Source organism: Armigeres subalbatus, chromosome 2 (genome assembly GCF_024139115.2).
Source record: "Armigeres subalbatus isolate Guangzhou_Male chromosome 2, GZ_Asu_2, whole genome shotgun sequence".
Classification (NCBI taxonomy): domain Eukaryota; kingdom Metazoa; phylum Arthropoda; class Insecta; order Diptera; family Culicidae; genus Armigeres; species Armigeres subalbatus.
The window spans coordinates 462,402,945-462,424,082 of record NC_085140.1 but is presented as its reverse complement, the minus strand read 5'-3'; the positions used below and the strand labels follow the sequence as shown (position 1 = coordinate 462,424,082).

Here is a 21,138-nt window from a genome sequence, read left to right as displayed (position 1 = left end):
CCGGATCGAAAGCGAACACCATCTTTGCAGGGTTGCTGTCCGGCATTCTTGCAACAAGTCCTGCCCATCGTACCCTTCCGGCTTTAGCTACCTTCTGGATACTGGGTTCGCCGTAGAGTTGGGCGAGCTCATGGTTCATTCTTCGCCGCCACACACCGTCTTCTTGCACACCGCCAAAGATGGTCCTAAGCACCCGTCTCTCGAATACTCCGAGTGCTTGCAAGTCCTCCTCGAGCATTGTCCATGTTTCATGTCCGTAGAGGACAACCGGTCTTATAAGCGTCTTGTACATGACACATTTAGTGCGGTGGCGAATCTTTTCGACCGCAGTTTCTTCTGGAGCCCGTAATAGGCCCGACTTCCACAGATGATGCGCCTTCGTATTTCACGACTAACGTTGTTGTCAGCCGTTAGCAAGGATCCGAGGTAGACGAATTCCTCGACCACCTCGAAGGTATCCCCGTCTATCGTAACACTGCTTCCCAGGCGGGCCCTGTCGCGCTCGGTTCCGCCCACAAGCATGTACTTTGTCTTTGACGCATTCACCACCAGTCCAACTTTTGTTGCTTCACGTTTCAGGCGGGTGTACAGTTCTGCCACCTTTGCAAATGTTCGGCCGACAATGTCCATGTCATCCGCGAAGCAAATAAATTGACTGGATCTGTTGAAAATCGTACCCCGGCTGTTACACCCGGCTCTCCGCATGACACCTTCTAGCGCAATGTTGAACAACAGGCACGAAAGTCCATCACCTTGTCTTAGTCCCCGGCGCGATTCGAACGAACTGGAGTGTTCGCCTGAAATCTTCACACAGTTTTGCACACCATCCACCGTTGCTTTGATCAGTCTGGTAAGCTTCGCAGGGAAGCTGTTCTCGTCCATAATTTTCCATAGCTCTACGCGGTCTATACTGTCGTATGCCGCCTTGAAATCAACGAACAGATGGTGCGTTGGGACCTGGTATTCACGGCATTTTTGAAGGATTTGCCGTACAGTAAAGTTCTGGTCCGTTGTCGAGCGGTCGTCAACGAAGCCGGCTTGATAATTTCCCACGAACTCGTTCACTAATGGTGACAGACGACGGAAGATGATCTGGGATATCACTTTGTAGGCGGCATTAAGGATGGTGATCGCTCGAAAGTTCTCACACTCCAGTTTGTCGCCTTTCTTGTAGATGGGGCATATAACCCCTTCCTTCCACTCCTCCGGTAGCTGTTCGGTTTCCCAGATTCTGACTATCAGTTTGTGCAGGCAAGTGGCCAGCTTTTCCGGGCCCATCTTGATGAGCTCAGCTCCGATACCATCCTTACCAGCTGCTTTATTGGTCTTTAGCTGTTGGATACGGTTCCATACACCATGCACAGTTTACGCCACAAGCCATTTTTTCAGTCAGAGATGTTCAAATGCGATGATATTTACACGTATTACTAGCGGTCCTCCTTTTCATATTTTTGAAATCTGAAGAACGGTTTCCATTTTCTTTATATGGGATTTGAACACTATTTCGTTGAAAATAAAAACAACTCGTCCTCTCTCAACAAATATAGATTGAATAGATTGGAAAAATATAAAAAATATGAATAAAATATAAAAAATATTTGTTTGTGTCAGTTCCTCCAACCGTGAAAAAACCGGGAATCTGACAATTGATTCTGAATGGACAGTACAGGGTCACGTTTATCTACTTTCACCATGATTAGAAAATTGTACCGTTTTGACGAAAATTCTGAACATAACTTATACCCCGAACACTGACGTTTCAGCGTTCTAGAACTAGATAAAGGTTTTGCCCATTCATGATCCTATGGAAAAAAAATGGGGTATCAGAAATAAAAGTAATATTAGGGATTTTAGTAGAAACGCATGAAATTAAGATATTTTCGGACTATATTGTGAAGGATTTAGGGCGCTATTTTTTAGAATTATAATAATCACACTTAATTTTCTTTAACAAGCTCGTTAAATGAATTACCGTCCTCTCAACAGCTTAACTCTCGATTAGGTAAAAAGTTAGAGAATTTACATAGTCCTCGGTTCTGCTTTGACAATAACGAAACGAAAAAGAGTCTCAACATTATTTTTCATTGTGTTTTTCTTTTTAATTATTATGTTGTAACGCTCTTGTTTTCAGGCTTAAACTCGACAAATACAAGGACATGGAGATCTCTCCCAATATCAATGGTTTTATGGGTGCCTTCAATCCACGTAAATTTTTGCTTTCTATACATCTTGATAACCTCCCTATCTCGATCATTTCATTCAAAGTTAACCCTGTAACGCCCAGGACCGCCTTTAGACGAGGAACTATAATTTTTTTTTTGTAGATTTCATTTGTTCCGATTTTGATATGTTTTTAATGTGGATCTGAGATAAGATAAGACAACTCGGAACTGAATGCCTTTTCATAATTTATGCTTGCTTCTCGCGACGGCAGTTCCAGTGCGATCATCCTTTTTTTTCACTTGACTAAAAATTATTGTGACAAATTAGTTTATATATATAATTACCTAATGCTGAGCATTCAAACTGTATTCCTTATGTTCTGCATAGTCAGAAATGTGAAAACATTTTTTCAATTCAATTTCGCATTCCAATTTGAAATGGAAAAGTTTGTTCATGTTGACTTATTACTTGCAAATCTGAAGTTTAAAAATTTCCGAATACTAGCTACACCACGAAATCAATAACAAAATAAAGCGAGGCTCTTTTCAGGCAAATGGTTTCAAAAAGGGACAGTGAGATGTCTTATCTCATCTCAGGTGAGATGTGGATCAATAATATGAACTTCAGTGTGGTTGAAAGTTAATTTTCAAAATTCTACAAATTTATAAAAAAAATATTGACATTTAAGTAATTTTTTTTCCTTCGTGATTTTGCTCGTAGCCTTTTAAGATTGTAATATTTGTAATTTAGTATGTTTCCACAACAAACCTAATTCAATAGAAAGCTATATTGATAAATGGTACACTCTAAAAGATTTATCCATCTTCTTATACGGAACATATAAAAATATCCCCGAAAATTAAAAAATTACAATAAGTCAGCATTGAATGAGAATTTTTAAACTCTAAATATGTTGAAAAATCAAAAAAGATGAATAGATTTACGAAACTATTTTATTATTAAAAATCACAATGTGAAATTGATGTAATCATGTTTTTTTTTTTCAAATTTCTATGCTAATAGACCAGTTTTGGACAATAACAAATACATCAAGACAAGAAGTAACATTTGTTAGGCTGTCGTTGTCGATCGTCTACGTTCTGTATGTTGATCGTCCACGCAGACCTTCGAGGGGATTGCTTTTGTCTCGTTCGGGGACGATTTTCGCTTGAATGTCGAATGCTCACCTCGACTATTTTTTCACGAACTGAAGGATGTCTATTGAAGATTATTAATTATGGTGTCAACAAATCGATCGTCGTAAAAGTATGTCAGAAACTGAACTTGATCAAATTGACCTTAATTTCAGCAAAGAATATATTTTTCCCAAGATCTCACAGAATTCCTGCATAATTGTAATAATCTTGCATAATTCTCAGGAATGGTGCATACTGTGGATTACTGATGAACTTGCAGAGCCCCTTATTCAAATAGGTACATGGATTTCTGAAATCACCAGGAATCATTTTAAATCTTCAGAAATCAAGATGAGTCCTCCTTAATTCCTATGAACTATTTCCGAAGAACCTACAGTTTCATATTTTGCTATGCTTAAAATGAAAAAAAAATACCTTTCTGTGGCTGTGCTCACAAATACAAGGTTCTACTAATTAGCACCCTAATGCAACCGCTTAGATTGTCATAAATCGGGTTACTATGTTGCTGTCAGCGTAGATCGCATTCAGCACAACAATAGAGGGCCCTTTCAAAGATGATACACTTCATCAGTACAGCAACTGTTATTATTACAACCATTAACAACCTTGTGTTCCCATCCCGATCGAGAGCAAGTCCACGTTTTAGCTGTGCCGAGTAGTGGCTTGTTGTTTCGTTTTACATAACCCGGGCATCATATAGGTTGAAAAATATAAACGGTGGCTTAATTACTGGCTAATGAATGAAAATGAGTGCGTACTCGGCTGCCGCAGAATAATGGCGCTCCGAGTGGATGCTGCTGATGATAGTAGTAAAATGCACAATTGGATGGTGTGTATCAACAACAACAAACGGCTCGCACGCCCAGTCCTAATAAACAATAATGGATCGATGAGCTGAAATAGTGTCTGCTGGGCCTGGCCTGGCGGTGTCGAAAGAGAGTGCCAACCAGACGCAAAACTTTCTATGCTCATCGTGCCCTAACCAACTTCCCTAGCACCCATCATCTATGGTCGACTGTGTAGTGGCAGCCTTGTTGGTAATACCACATGCAGGGAGTGAAAAAAACAGCACCATAACAAACAATTAAAATTACTGTTGTTTTTTTGTCTGTTTCACTTGTTGCGTTTTGCTGTGAGGGTTTCTCTTCATTGTGCTTTACCTGTTGTGACTGGAATTAAATCGCTGCCACTAAAGCGTTGGATGTTGAACGTCATTTGTGGTAAATTAACCATTTGTAGCATAAATTTGCATCCGAGTGTTCCTACGTTGTTACGCGACAGTGCATTTTTAATTCACTTCCTCTTTTTGGACGAAATGATCGCAGTATGCCAAAACAGTGCAAACGAATAAAAAAATGAATGACGTGAGACTGCATTTGGCAGACAATACACCGTTCAATTGATATTAGACCTTGGCTAAATGTACTAAACTGCTTCCTTTGCATTAAAGTCCATTAGTGAAAAAAATACTTAAGTTAGAATAACTAGCATTTGTTTGGCTTATGAATGACTACATTCTCCTCGGTGATCAAATTAAACAGTCATAACACTTGATCTTTCGCAAGGTCGGTCGGTTGAAGTCACTGAAAATTCGACGGTGATGGTACCCTACTTAAAGATCTAATTTGACTGACATTGACACTGTCTTAGTTACTACCCTCTCAGTATACATCAAGACATCAATGCTAACTTGATTCCAGCTTTTATGTGACATTCCACAAATAAACAATGCCTGTGTTTTTCTTCCAACGCGGAAGATTTTGTCCGCAGTTTGTTAATCTTATGCACGCTTAACACCCCCTTTTTGAAAAACCAATCGCTGGTGGTTGATTGTTTTATTTGTTGGTGTTTGCGGAGGCGTGTTTTGATAGTTTTCACGCTTGAGAGCGTCTCCTCGGCGACGTCTGCGCGCGTCGCCTTCCTTGATCGTTGATTTTTATGGGCAAAACGATAAACAGCACGCATCATATGTTTGATTTACTCTGGTGCTCAACGCATTTTTTTTCTAGAACAGTGACTATAAATACCGTTTGATGATTTGCGTGCTAGATTCCAAGCCGCGCACCGACAGACATGGTGGAACTAGAAGAACCTACATGTAACCAAACCAGCTGTGTTTACCCATGCCAACCGATAAGTCAAATAAACATAACATATGTGAATAAAAATGTGTGTGGTTTCGGTTTGGTTGCGGGAAAGAGCCATGAAAAAAAGAACCGTCATCACCACCAGGAATAGGAGGAGAGCTATTTTTACTCCGACGCGACATTCGGCGTGTCATTTTAGTCAACTTGCACGTGTTGCTTCAGTAGGGCATGTTACATATATGACACAAGAGACCATTAACTTGCGCTCCCAATTTCGAGGAAAGAAAATCATGCTGCGTGATCACATTATACTAATTTTATTGATGGAACACTTTTGGAGCGACTTAATTAACTGCGATCATGTGTGAATGTGTAATACTAAAAATTATGGTCCACATTTTATAGCTGCCCGGTGACAGCAGTTGTGCATGTCCCAAATGTAGGTTGATGACCAGTTTTCCGCGAGAAAGCATGTACAAACGTTAAAATGAAATTATGGCTAAAATATTTAAAAGATAATTTACTTCCGGCCGGGTTGGGCACACGACATTAGCAGAATCGCAATCATGAGTTGTTTGTATGCGTTTTTAAGTGTGCTCAGGCGCGAAAGCGCACATATCCATCAGCATCTCATCTTCGTCGTTATCCGCACCAAAAAGGCGACATGCCCCCTGTCAGCGACAAGAGTCGTAGCAGCAGGCTGGGAACGGAGTGTGAAATATGAAACTTACATCCGCAGCAGGCTGTTCTATCCATTACCACTACTTGCGGATGAGTACCGCAAGTGCGGTTGATGTCAGGGCGTTAGAAATGATTTTCAAATTTCTAACATTTTAATTTTCGATTATTTTCCCATTATTCAATTCCCATAAATTATGGGCCATAATTAACAAAAAACTATGAAGAAAATTGTATTGCGTTTTGTTGAAACTTCCGGAGCAATTCCCAAAGTTTGTTTGGGGAAAGTTGGGAAATTGTCAAAGTACAGCGTCATTATAAGTTCTGAAGAAAGCCACGAATTGCAATCCATCTAGTTTACGAACAAACGAATAAGATAAAAAAAATTAAGAGCAAAATTGGACAGTCTAACTTGAGATAAATATTAGGGATCATTAATTTGAATTGAATTATCTTTATTTACGAGATTTTCGGCCCTAGGCAAATCATGAATTTGATTATACTCTTTGAAACAGCATTTTAGATATAGAATTAAAGATCTGGTGGATTACATAAGATGCTGTATCAAACCAAATAAAACAAATTAATTGTTCTGAGAATTCGCTTACAATTTATTTCGAATTTCCGGGTGAACAAGTCTGACCTGTAATAAATATGAATGAATATGTTGATGTGAATGAACATGGATGAGTGATATTTTGATCTTTTCTAATAAATTTAGAAAAAACAACGAATATATGCCTGATTCAATTCGGTACAGTCACCTTATCAGTATTTTTTTCCTAAAAGTACTCAAATTTACGATCAGCAGTGTGTCTGTTCGCAATTTGTCACACTTCGCTACACAAGGCTTCAGATCAGTGTTTACGTAAACAGCACGGGCATTACCTACATGAGTTTGATTCCCGATTAGGTGCGTCATCCCGCATGTTCAGTACATTGTTTGCACGCGATATTTCGACGGATAACAAGCTGAACAGGTTCAAGTGTATTGTGCTGGTTAAGAAATACACTTCGCGCCCAATTGTGGAACACCCACAATTCTGGTAAAAATGTTTGCCGGGATGATCTCATACAAATAATTTAGGTCATTTTAGATTTATATGAGGCCGATAGTTAGTATCCTACGAAATTATTCACATTGAAATATCTGAATTGGATTTTTTTTACGTTTTATTCAGAACATCAATAGTTGAGAACCACATAAGCTGTTTCATAGCTATGGGAGGAGTGTAATACACAGGAACCATATTTTCCACAGCCAGGCCTTAAGACTTAATTGTACAGCTTGAAATTGTAGCTAAATAGTCATTATTCGAAAACCGAGCTGGAAAATGAGTAGAATACATCAGAAGAACACAGCTTCGGTTCGTTGGTGCCTGGACACACGAGAACGAAGTAGTTCACTATGGTACACGTCAAACGTAAAAAAAACCTGCTGGAAATAATGAATAAATGAAAGGCAACAAACGAACGAGTTAAAAGGCACCAAAGAGTCCGGAGGAAAGAATATGCTTAGCGTACACAAAACCCGATGATTAACGACAAGCTGAAGGAAGCACGCTCCGATGACCACGTCGTCATGCGTTTTTGCCAATCTCCATCATAGAAACTCCCTCACGCCACCCATTTATAATTCTTGAGCTTCGATGGCCTGGGAATTACCTACATGGACGAACAGCCATACTCATAACTTAATTACAAGTCAAACGCTTTCCCGAAGCGAACAACTCCCCGACGACTGGCTGTGGATCATCCTTCCAGCCGCTTCAAGCCACTTGAAAACTAAGATTGCGTCATTTCTTTGACCTTAGCCTCTACGGTACGTGCTCAAATGGGTGGCACTGCCACTGCAAGTCACGGTTCTATCCATCCAAGCGGTGCAAAGAGTAAAAAAAAAAATCATATACATCAACGACGACAGCAACATCGCCCAACATCTATGCTTATCTGTTCAGCTATGCTTGGAGCTTGGAGCTAGTCAGGCGCATCGATTGACCTTTGCTTGGCTGGTTCTTTTCCCTCGGATGCGCCCGTGTATGTACTTGTTGCCGTTTACGGCGGGCGGCTTGCATCGAAGATGTGCAACATGCTTTTCCGCAAATTGATTTTTATCATCGTATCGTAACCGGCAAGCTAGAAAAGTGTCACTTCCTTCCGTTCCAATTACATCGATTGCCACGGCGGCGATGAGTGTGCTTTCGAATAGAGCGAATTATTTACGTTGATTTCATTTGGATTTTGCTCACTTGGGCTGGTTACGATCGATGATGTATGAGTAAAAAATTAAATATGTTAAACATTATCTTAAACTAATATCTGAGTGATGTTAACTCGTCGGAAGTTTCAATGAGCACCACGCTCGCAAAACTTCTATCCGAAATTGTGGAAGGAATCCCTCCCGAATTTCAAAAAGATTTCCTCTGGAATTCCAGAATTATTGCCTCCGGAATTCCAAAACAATTTTCTCCGGGATTCCGAAAGAATTTCCTCCAGAATTCCAAAAGAATTTCCTCCGGAATTCTGAAAGGATTTCCTCTGAAATTCCGAAAGTGTTTTCTCCGGAATTCCGAAAGGATTTCCTTCGAAATTCCGAAAGGATTTCCTTCGAAATTCCGAAAGAATTTCCTTCGAAATTCGGAAAGGATTTCCTTCGAAATTCCGAAAGGATTTCCTTTCAGAATTCCGAAAGGATTTCCTCCGGAATTCCGAAAGGATTTCCTCCGGAATTCCGAAAGGATTTCCTCCGGAATTCCGAAAGGATTTCCTCCGGAATTCCGAAAGGATTTCCTCCGGAATTCCGAAAGGATTTCCTCCGGAATTCCGAAAGGATTTCCTCCTGAATTCCGAAAGGATTTCCTCCGGAATTCCGAAAGGATTTCCACCGCAATTCTAAAGAGATTTCCACCGGAATTCCGAAAGGATTTCCTCCGGAATTCCGAAAGTATTTCCTCCGGAATTCCGAAAGTATTTCCTCCGGAATTCCGAAAGGATTTCCTCCTGAATTCCGAAAGGATTTCCTCCTGAATTCCGAAAGGATTTCCTCATGAATTCCGAAAGGATTTTCTCCGTAATTCCGAAAGGATTTCCACCGGAATTCCGAAAGGATTTCCTCCGGAATTCCGAAAGTATTTCCTCCGGAATTCCGAAAGTATTTCCTCCGGAATTCCGAAAGGATTTCCTCCGGAATCCTGAAAGGATTTCCACCGCAATTCTAAAGAGATTTCCACCGGAATTCCGAAAGGATTTCCTCCGGAATTCCGAAAGTATTTCCTCCGGAATTCCGAAAGTATTTCCTCCGGAATTCCGAAAGGATTTCCTCCGTAATTCCGAAAGAGTTTACTCCGGAATTCCGAAAGGATTTCCTCCGGAATCCCGAAAGGATTTCCTCCGAAATTCCGAAAGAATTTCCTCCGGAATTACGAAAGGATTTCCTCCGGAATTACGAAAGGATTTCCTCCGGAATTCCGAAAGAGTTTCCTCCAGTATCCCGAAAGGATTTCTTCAGGAAGTTCGAAAGAATTTGATCCGGAATTTTGAAAGGATTCACACCATGAAAAAGTCCTATAATAATGTGTCACGAAAGACCGACATAAGCAAGCGAATCAAAACATTACTGCGTTCAAATTTATTTTTACAAGGCTTTGAGAATGTGGATCTGGGATTTTACACGACAAAAAAACTAGTGAATGTAGCAAAAAAATGTTCCAGCATGTGAATTTAACACCAGATCTCATGAGTGGGAGTTTAGTTCGATGCCAGTATGTTATTTCTGCTTCTTGGCATAAGGGAGATCAAGGCTCAACATAGTTCGCTTGCGACTGATTTAAAAAGTGAAAAAGATGAAAAATGAGAACAGAGCTCACTTTGTGTAAAGAATTTTGCATTCATGCGTAGCTCTGTTTGTTCCGGCGCGCTTAAAATTTTAGTCATCCTTACTGTAAAATTAAGTCTACCTAAAAAAAAGTTTCTAATTAATAGAATTTTTCTAGAATTCCGGAAGGCTTTCCTCCGGAATTCCGAAAGAGTTTCCTATAATATTCCGAAAGGATTTCCTCTGGAATTCCAAAACGATTTCTTCTGGAATCCCGAAAGGATTTCCTCCGGAATTTCGAAAGAGTTCTGGGAAGATTTCTTTTGGACATCCGACATAATATTTCCAGAATTTCGAAAAATTTTCTCCGAAATTCTAAAAGAATTTCCTTCGGAATTTCAAAAAGAATTCCTCTGGATTTCCGAAAGGATTTTTTCCGGAACGCATTTCCGAAGAGAATTCAACCGGAATTCTGAAAGGATTTCCACCGAAATTCAGAAAAGATTTCCTCCGGAATGCCGAGAGGATTTCCTCTGGAGTTCCGAAAGATTTCGTTCGTAATTCCGAAAGGATTTCGGCATTTCGGAAGATTTTCTCCAAAATTCGAAAACGGTGTCTTCCGGAATTTCAAAAAAGTTTCCTCCGTAATTCCGAAAGGATTTCCTCCGAAATTCCGAAAGATTTCCTTCGGAACTCCGACAGGATTTTTTCCGGAATTCTAAAAGGATTTCTACCGGAATTCCGCAAAGTTTTCCGCCGGAAATTCAAAAGAAATTAATCCGGAAATGCGGAAGGATTTGATCCAATATTGCGAAAGAAATTCCTCCCAACTTAAGAAATGGTTTCCTCCGAAGTTCCGAAAGGATTTCTACCTGAATTCTGAAAGGATTTCCGCCGGAATTTCGGAAGGATTTTATCCGGAATTCCGAAAGGAATTCGTGAGGAATTTCAAAAACTTTCTCCCGGAATTCCGATAGGATTTTCTCTGGAATTCCGGAAGGATTTCCACCGAAGTTGTGGAAAGATTTCCTCCGGAATTTTGAACGGATTTTCTCCCGAATACCAAAAGGATTAGCTCCAGAATCCCGAAAGGGTTTTCTCCGAAATTACGAAAGAATTTTCTCCGGAATTCCTAAAGGATTTCCGTCGGAATTTCGAAAGGATTTGAACCGTGATTCTGAAAGGATATTTTCCGGAATTCGGAAAGAATTACCTCCGGAATTCCGAAAGCAGAATTCCCGACATTCGGGAAGGATTTCCTCTGGAATTTCGAAAGGATTTCCTAATAGAATTCCAAATTGATTTCCTCCGAATTTCCGAAAGGATTGCCACTAAAATCACGATAGGATTTCCTCCGAAATTCCGAAGATTTTCTTTCAGAATTTCAAAAGGTTTTTCTCTGAAATTCCGAAAGAATTTCCACCGGAATTCCTAAAAGATTTCTCGCTTAACTTTTCAAAAGGACCTAAGTAACATTTTTTTCATGACTTAATTTGAATACTGCATTCAACAGCCTTCGTGTTGTTCTGTTGATTGTGCTATTGAACTTAATTCATGAAATAAATGTTACTTAGGTCCTTTTGAAAAGTTAAGCGAGATTTCCGTCGGAATTTCGGAAGGATTTAATCCGTGATTCTGAAAAGATTTTTGTTCGGAATACGGAAAGAATTTCCTCCGGAATTCCGAAAATAAAATCCTCTGACATTCGGGAAGGATTTCCTCCAGAATTCCGAAAGGATTTTCTCCGGCATCCCGAAAGGATTTGATCCGGGATTCTGAAAAGATTTCTTCCGGAATTCCAAAATGGTTTCCCTCGAAATCCCGAAAGGTTTTTATTCGGAATTCCGAAACAATTTCTTCAGGAATTTCGATAGGAATCCTCCGGAATTCCAGAATGTTTTCCTTTGCAATCCCGATAGGATTTGCTCTGGAATTCCGGAGAAATTTCCTTCAGAATTTCGAAAACATTCCCTCCGGAATTTAGAAAGGATTCTCTCCGGAACTCCGGAAGGATTTCCTCTGGAATTCCTAAAGGATTTTCTCCGGAATTTTGAAAAGATTTGATCCGGAATTCTGAACGAATTTTCTCTCGAGTTTCAAAAGGGTTTTCCCCGGAATTCCGAAAAAGTTTCCTCCAAATTTCCGAAAGAATTTCCTCCGGGATTCCGAAAGTATTTCCTTTTGAATTCCGAAAGAATTTCCACCGGAATTCTGAAAAGATTTCCTCCGGAACTCCGAAAGGATTTCCTCCGGAATTTAAAATAGATTAGCTGCGGGATTTCGAAAGGATTTCCTCCGGAGTTCCGAAAATATTCCGATTATACGATGTTCCTAACAGAGATGAGCCGATGACTGCAAATCTCTCCCTTAAACCCACTCAAAAAAAAGATTTTCATGAGAAGCTCACGAATTTATCGGAGTTTAACATATTTAAATAAATTTCGAAATGACGCACGTAATTTCAAGAGTTTTGAATTCTTTTCTTCATTTCAATCATTAGTGATTTGTTACTAAGTATGCAAAGCGATTGACCGATTAGCACCAGCACCATTTGAAGCTTCCTGTTGACAATCATATTTATAAAGATTTGTTTAACAATATTGTCAAAAGCTTGCTTTAGATTTTCTCTATGATTCAGGAAATATTTGGATGTTAAAAAATGTACTTTTTCCATAAACCGTTATCAAATGTCACAAAAGCACTTAAAAATCCCCGTTTCTTGCTGTCGACCATGAATTTGGTCAAATTGCTTCTATTATGTGCATCGCATGCAGAGCACGATATGGTGCCAGTCATGAACATCCACGCTCTGTCCTTGTTTTATTATTCCAACCCGTTTCATATTCCCGACTACTGACCCAGTCCAATGGACGCCAAACTGCCTGCCAACCGTTTCCCACTTCCATCATGCACACTTCCACTGGATACCGTTGATGGGATCTTGAAATTAACGCGATAAACAAATTGCCGCACGACCTATATCCTATCGCCACCGCCACACACTAGGTCTCACTATAAAAATCGAGAGCGAGACACGCTGGCATACATAAGAACGATTATATCGATTTTACCATTGCACAATCCATTCGCTTGACGTTCCCCGTCACCGTTAACCGCAACCACCGCCTCCGTTGAAAAAAAAAAACCGCCTACACGAAGGTAGGCACTCCGTTTGATTGAATCCCATGTACCAGCGGACGTGGCCAACATAAGTGGGAAAGCCGCAAACGTGACAAAGATCTTTCAAATTATAACCGGATCACGTACAGCCGGCAGAATTTGGAGACTTATCGTGCACCCCGCGCACACACAGCGCCCCTAGACCAATGAATCGTTTTTAATTTCTGCGCGTTCACGTATCGGCAGACCCGCTTTGCATTTCCCCGTAGGATCCTCGCCTTCCTTGCCCGACCGAGCACGATATTAATTTCTCATTCAGCTGTTCAAAGAATGCAAAAAAACGATCTAAGCAACCTGTCTCCAATCTCCAGCTTCGACCTACGACGGCACAGGTTCGTGTCTGTACATGAGGGATCGAACATAATGCCAAACTCGAAACACGGCCGGAAGTTCTGCGTTGTGTATGCAGCTCGCCACATATCCTTTCAGGCGGGCTCAAGTGGTTTCGTTCGTTTCGAGCGGAAACCGCAGACACAGGCTGAAGGGAAGAAGCCCACGACACTTTGTGTCATATTCGATAGTGGGAAATTTATTCCTTTTCAAAGGCATACCAGCATTCAGGCACGGCAAGAATGGATATGGGGCCGTTCAAAAATTACGTCCAAGGTTTGAGGGGGGGAGGGGGGTCAGAGTTTTGTGACAGTTTGTGACAGGGGGAGGGAGGGGGGTTCGTCTTATGTGACGTCCGTCCACAAGAAAAAAATACTGAAAGCATTTTAGAAACAACTTGCATTTTAAAAACATTCAAACTGTTAGTAAGGGACATAACTCACTATGTTATTGTGAAAATAGTGTACGAAAAAGATAAACCACAGTAATCGCTAAAATATAAATGAGACATGTACGTACAGGGGGAGGGGGGGTCAATTATTTGTGACAGTTTGTGACAGGAGGGGGGGAGGGGGGTTGAAAATGCCGAAAAACGATGGACGTAATTTTTGAACGATCCCTATGCTCAAAGTAGGAGAAATACAACGGCTGCCGCCGGGGGGTATGTGTGCCATGTTTCCAACGTTTCCCAAGCTCATTTTTCATTTTGAATATTTTTTGGGTTCCAGTTGGCTTGGCTGCAGAAATGCAACGGCAACTAAAGTTTGGTTCTTGATAGGACGAATAAACAAACTGCTAAACGGTCGACTGGTTTCCTCCCTCATTGTAGCCGGGACAAACATCTGTTCCATGTCAAGTGGTACGCCGAAGGGAAAATATGTTTGTTCGTTTGGTTTTCATTTGGCTTATCCTGTTCAATATTGCACCTTTATTAATTTATTGAACTTACCCCCACGAACAAAAGATTATGAGTCACCCAACGAATGTCTATTGGAACGGAAATGCTTCCCCCAGTAGTTGTTGCAGTCATCGTAGTAGCCCATATCACTGTCAATCAAAAAGGCAACGACGACGACCAACACCGTGCTGATGGTTGTTCACTTCGGCTTGCTATGACCGGTCGAGTGTGAAGAAAGCTCAGCAAAGGGGTTCAAAAGCTGACTTTTTCTCACCGCTCAGCGGACCGTAACCGAAGGAAAACCGCAGAATTTATTCCGAGACGTTCCGCTCTGACCGAGACGCGGCAAGCAAGAATAGGCCTTGTCCGGTGATCTGAACTTGTCCGCACGTTGCATTGGGGGATGGTCATTTTCTCACATTTAATTATGATTATGCTGATTCCGACAGTCGTTGGCCATCGTGGAGGCTTTTTGCGAGATTTCCCAGCACTTGTCGGCGGTTGTTGCTGCGGATAGCAAAAGAGGTTCTTTCTTTTGTTTCTACTCCACTTCTGCTTCATTTTTTTATATGGCGTCTTGCAATGCGGGTTCCATCGTTATTATTATTATGCAGAGTTTACTCAATGCAACACGCCGACATCTGCAATGTCTGCCGCCTAGCCTTGGACGTGGACCCGACGCTTTCTGAGTAGAATGGATTTTCCACACAGCAAAATATGGTAGGCGGATGAACCGGTGCTCGCCGGCTCCTTGGACAATGTGGAAGGGCGTTCGCGTTTCGGTCGGTCGACCAACAACCTAACGTCAGTAAACTATCTTCCGAGTTGCATGGATAGAAAACATTACTTTTTTCCGCATCGCAGATAACCTTCTCTTGCGAATGAAATGTGGTTAGGCTTAATTTAGCCAAAGTAAAAAGTAATTATAATTTTTTTTCAGCGGTTACGGTCTGCCGAGTTGTTCTGCGATGGATAGCACGCTTAGGTGGACCCTGTTGAGATAACCTGACGACCGACCATGCCTTGGTCAGGGATGTTTTAAATCAGGGCCGAATCAGCAATACTCAAACTCGTGTTACAGAATTGATGTTTTTTTTGGCAATATTTAAATGAATAATCTCATGCAATAGAAGTTAGACTACTAATTAATCCCAAAATTTCCGGCCCTCTTGATTAGTCATCCGGCTCTGAATTTTCGACGCAATGCAATGTCATGATTATGGAGTGTGGTGCAAAAGTTCTGCCGCTCTGGAAAGTGTTGAAAACGGTTCAGAAATTCACACGGCAGACTTTAGTATCATAATAGCGCTATTGCATGTTGGCCGTTGCTATCTCTTGGTATTCGTTCCTCTCTTTTCCCATCAATCCTCAGCATTGCACGATTCAAATTTGCATAAATAATGTAAACCGCCCAAGCAAACGAATGAATGAACGATAGCAGAAATGCCGGGAATGATTCGACGCATAACTGTTAAACACCAATCATTTTCATCTCATATCATATGGGGCGGTAATTGTCATACAACATGCTATTATCGCCTACATACAGCGCATAAATTCCTCCACGTGACGCCAATCCGCTTCATAATCATTGTCCCGGAAGATGGCGCTCCGTTCCGTTCCGAGGGCTATCCAACGCCCACTGAAATCTTATATCTCTGCTCGATATGAGGTGCGTTTGATGGCGTGTCGTCAAATCAGCATAAATCGCACCTCCGCAATTATTGAATTATTCAACGTGAGCGACCTGATTATTTCTGGTCTCTTTCGTTCTGTGACTTGATGGCCAGGCGTGTCACTGCATGGGATTTACCGCAGGCCACAATAAGTAATGTGTTCTAATTTGGGCCTTGGTTGATGGCTCGTTGAGATAATCATCTTCTCAGCTTACTTCATTACCGAGAATTACACTTTCCTTGTTGTTCATGAGGTGTTGAATTTTGATCATTACTGACGCAAAGTGTTAGTTGCAAACTTTTTGTGCAATGTTCGGAATATAGAAATACAAATTTGTGTAAAATTAACATATGTAGAATTGTAACAACATTTTTTGAACGAAGGAGAACAAATCGTATTATTTATACCTCGACCATGAACGAAGACCTCAACTAACAATGTCTATTTTCTTGTGTTACGTTATTCAATGCTAAGCAAATGTGGGAGGAAACCCCGATAAACATGGCATCGTCCTTGGGTCAACCTTAGATTTGGTCGGCAATTCATCATTATTCATTTACGCTTCGTTCTAACAGCAGCTGCCAAACTCTGTGACATGCAGTAGAAAATTTGACTTGTTTACTTTACTCACCGATACCCCGATACCGACAGTCTGGTCTGCGGGTTTACAACTGGCACTGGCGGAACGATTTAAAAAAAAAGTCGCTAGTTTAAACAATGGAACCGATAGATTATATAATCATGCCTCTGTCCGTCAACAGTGAATAACATTGTCTCGCTCCGTTTAAGTTAGGCAGCGACAACGGACGTGTTGTTTCCAATAACAAACAACCGATGAAAGATGGAAACTAGGTATAGAATCTCTTTTCAAATTTCTCCAATAACTTTACCTTTTTGATTGCAACATCTGACCTGTCTGTTTCTACAAGACATGTCCCAATCTATTGATCTATTTTTCAGGATCATAGTAGGCGTTATACTGACTCATTCATAAATTAGCAAACACAGCACGTTTAAAGTTCAGTGAGTGGGCGCGAAGCCTTCTACAAGGTGATCGATTTTGCCACGCAAATCAATCACCGCTTGCTATTACTAATCATCATGTATGAATGAGTGCTACAGCCTCGTCAACTTCGAACGTGATCGAACTTTGCATTCATTCTCTCATGTACGCATATGGAGTGAAATCCTGTTTAATATTGTATTGAATATGCCTTTAAACTAAGTTCTTGATTTTGGAAAATCTAGTCACGCGTCAGTTGTATCATTTGGAACATGCTTTGTTATCTCAAATCTTTATGACATCGTGACCATTCGTATACTGACACACCAAACTTTTAACAATCACAATAATTATAAAAATATTCTTTTAACGAACGCCAATTCCTTTTTCCTCTACTTCCAGAACACCCGCGAAGAACGAATCTCCAACCCACATGGCGGCAACAACAACGACCCCCAGAACAATCTCACCGTACAAATCCCGCAGCAGACGCGATCGCTGCTGCGGCACTCGAACAGTATGTCGTCGAATCCGCACTCGAACTCGAGCTCAACGCCGGCGTCACCGCATCTGCTGTCGAACAGCTCCAGCGGGCACCTGCACCATACGCTCTCGAATGGCGGAACGCTTCACCATCATCCCCAGTACCAGAGTCAGTCGTCGGTAAGTTCCCAAAGTTCGTCGATCATTTCGGCGGTTCCGCCGCTGCAGCGGTTACTGGAGGACCATCTCAGCAAACCGGCCCCCTATGCGATGATTGTGATACCGAACAGTGGGGGCTATTGGATAGATGGCACTGATCACGATGCGGGGTACGATATACCTTCTCACACTACCTGGCGGGTGGGCAAGATCGAATCCGATGATACGGCTAAATGTTACCGAAGGTTTTTCATCTCGCGAGAGCACTCGAATCTGGTAGGCTACGATGACCAGCTTGGCCCAGTATTACTCTCCATCAAATCAGAGAACGTAGCCAATCAGGATCATATCCGGTTACTGCTCCGGTTAAGAACCGGAACCATGCACGAAATCATTCCAGCGTCATGTTTGGGGTCGAACCCATCTCCAATCAAGATGGCACGGCTTCTGAACGATCAGATAAATGTAGATAGCTTCATGCCCGTACTCTGTCCCAAAGCGTCCACGTTGATCGCCAGCTACGACGAACACGTGCTAGTCACGAACTTCAAATTTGGCGTTCTGTATCAACGGTACGGACAAACCACCGAGGAAGAACTCTTCTGCAACAGTGATACAACCCCAGCTCTGGAAGAGTTTCTCGATCTACTTGGACAACGAATACGACTCCGCGATCACAAAGGCTACCGAGGTGGATTGGATATTCAAAATGGTCATACTGGCGATACCGCTGTCTACGAAGTGTTCAAAGAACGGGAGATCATGTTCCACGTGTCTACGCTCCTACCATATACCGAAGGTGATCCTCAGCAACTTCAGCGGAAACGCCACATCGGAAACGACATCGTGGCAATCGTATTTCAAGAGGAAAATACTCCTTTCTCGCCGGCAATGATCGCCAGTCATTTCCTGCACGCATTCATCGTTGTTCAACCGCTGGAGCCCAACACACCCAACTGTCGGTATAAGATTTCAGTAACCGCTCGGGACGATGTGCCGTTCTTCGGCCCTACGCTCCCCCAACCATCAGTATTCAAGAAGGGACCTGAATTGAAAGAATTCCTCCTTACCAAGCTGATCAACGCGGAGAACGCCTGCTACAAAGCGGACAAATTCGCGCAGCTAGAACTGCGAACAAGAACATCGCTTTTGCAAAACTTGGTAGACGAACTGAAGGAGAAAACACGCGACTTCCTGGGAGCTGACTTGTTGGGAGCTCCCACTTCTCCTACCCCAGAAACTCCAAAGTCAGAAGGTGGCTTCACCGGATCCCGATTCATCGACACGGTGAAGAAAGCGTTGAACGCCCGCCTTCGCTCTCAGAATTCCGACCCCACGAACGGAACCGTCGAAACCAATCCAAAGCATCACAACTCCATCAAGAAATCCAAGGAGATCTCCGACGTGCCCTGTGGACCGGGACAAGTCGTTAACGTAAGTATTCTGATAAGAAAATTATTTTGAGCTTTTTAGTGGAATGTCTTCACTTGTCATAAGACGAGTTAGTACAATCCCATTGAATTCCACCACTTAATTGTATCTTGAGTACGAGACACTGAAGACGGCCTTACATTTGAGGTCGAAATACGTATCTGTCAAGATACAATTAAGTGGTGGAATTCAATGGGATTGTACTAACTCGTCTTATGACAAGTAAGTATTCTATTCATTCTTCATGCGTATCAACAACTGACCTCCTTGTTCTCACCGGAACAGATCGGTCGATCGCTGTCAAAAAGCAGCACAACGGGCTCTCGGAAGTCTCCCAACGATTCGGTGGCCTCTTCGCCGGACATCACATCGCGCTGTTCGCTCAATCCGAGCCAGCTAAACAACAACAATAACAGCAACGCAGCCAACAACAACCATCACGGGGTAGGTGGCGGCAATCATGGCGGAGGTACCAAAGGGCTGGCGAATGGCGTCAGCAATGGCAACAACAACAACAACGGCCCAGTGGCAATGTCCGAAACGAGCGACGACTCCAGCCTGAACAGTGTCGATCTGGATCCGATGGGTAAGTTCCGATTTCGAAACGCACGTCTCACACATAGCCGCGCCAATTCATCACTCATTCCACAATCCATTCTGAATGACAATAACTGATCTTCATGGCAAATAACTAATGGCGTTTGATCTCTTTTTTCGATTTTTCTCTCTTTTGCTACTGGCTTGTAACTTTTAACAACAACTGCTCACGCATTCCGATTTCCGTTTTTTTTATTCACTGATTGGCAAAAATTGTGTTCAACTTTGCGGTTTATGATTTCAAAATTGTTTCACTTACGAACTGAAGTTTTCCCAAATGTAGATGCCGGAGCGACGTACATCGACAGTGACACCGGGCTGGAATCGATGTCCTCGGCGGACGCAACGACCAAAGCGTGCTCGCTCTGTCTGGACGGAGACCGGGCGGAACGGTCGACGAACGGGGGTGGCAGCGTGATCAGCGTTAGCGTCGGAACCGGCAGCACCGGGGGCGATAGCACACGGGACCTGCGCAGCAGCACTGGAAGCGGCGGCACGAATCTGGCCGGCTGCCTTGGTGGTGGTGTGGGAGGTGTTACCGTGGGGGGTGCCGGAACGCTGCTGATGACGCCGGACGTTGTGCAGCAGATGGACGGATTCAAGCAGGAAATTACCCGGCTGAAGTGTGATAAATTGGATCTCCTCAGGCAGAATGTGGTAAGTGAATTTGAGACTAAACATGACGAATCTATTATTTGAAGGATTAAAAAAATTGGAATTTATTTTCGATGCAAAGCAACGACGCTGCATGTCTGCATCTTTCAAGACAAACTTTTCTTGGATTAAGCCGTAGGATTAAATAATGTTGGCCAATGTGGCAAAATGATAAATAGTTTCTTTTTTGAACCACGCTTTTGTCCGGAATAAGGCGGAGTTTTTTTTTTAATAAAAAGCTTAACCTTATTGACATTACATTGTCATTGTCATTGAACACTTCCACAATTAATAGCTGAATGGTTTCTAGGCTTTTTTGGCATTTTTACCCTCACCAGGGGCGCTAGCCTTAAGAAGTCGCTGAAATCTAAAACTACGCTATGAGAAAAAGCATCAAGTGCATTGCTCCTCGTCACGCTTTTTGTTTTAAACATCTAAATGTTTTTCAAACGTTATGTGTTTAAAAAACCGCCATACTGCCGCTAACCGCAAGTCGAGCACAGCAGTATATGGACGCCCATATACAGATGTGCTCGACTTGCGGTTAGCGGCAGCATAGAGAACTTTCAGTATTTTCATGAACCTCCTGTTTTGCTTTTCAAGAAGGTACTTCCTGTATTCCATAGACTTTCAGGCATCATGTTCTTGCACACTAATTTGGCTTAGAAACCTCGCAGTTAATAACTGTGGAAGTGCTTAATGAACACTAAGCTGCGAGGCGGCTCTGTCCCAGTGTGGGGATGCAATGCCAATAAGAAGAAGAAGAAGTGTTGCTCACCAGCTACCAACTGGCGTTATAACTAATACGAGGGGCTGCCCCTCCCTTC

At 42.1% G+C, this 21,138-nt stretch overlaps 1 protein-coding gene across 8 annotated transcripts in view; it reads left to right on the top strand.

The window, feature by feature from the left end:
* Positions 1 to 21,138, top strand: part of LOC134213881 (rap1 GTPase-activating protein 1) — a 324,347-nt gene that overhangs the window by 292,415 nt on the left and 10,794 nt on the right. For 7 of the 8 annotated variants that reach the window (XM_062693320.1, XM_062693327.1, XM_062693324.1 and 4 more), the window contains 3 exons: positions 17,390 to 19,063; positions 19,346 to 19,646; positions 19,926 to 20,314. In XM_062693320.1, the coding sequence (XP_062549304.1) occupies positions 17,390 to 19,063; positions 19,346 to 19,646; positions 19,926 to 20,314 (2,364 nt within the window). The remainder of the gene's footprint in view (positions 1 to 17,389; positions 19,064 to 19,345; positions 19,647 to 19,925; positions 20,315 to 21,138) is intronic. The other variant, XM_062693321.1, reaches the window with a different exon arrangement.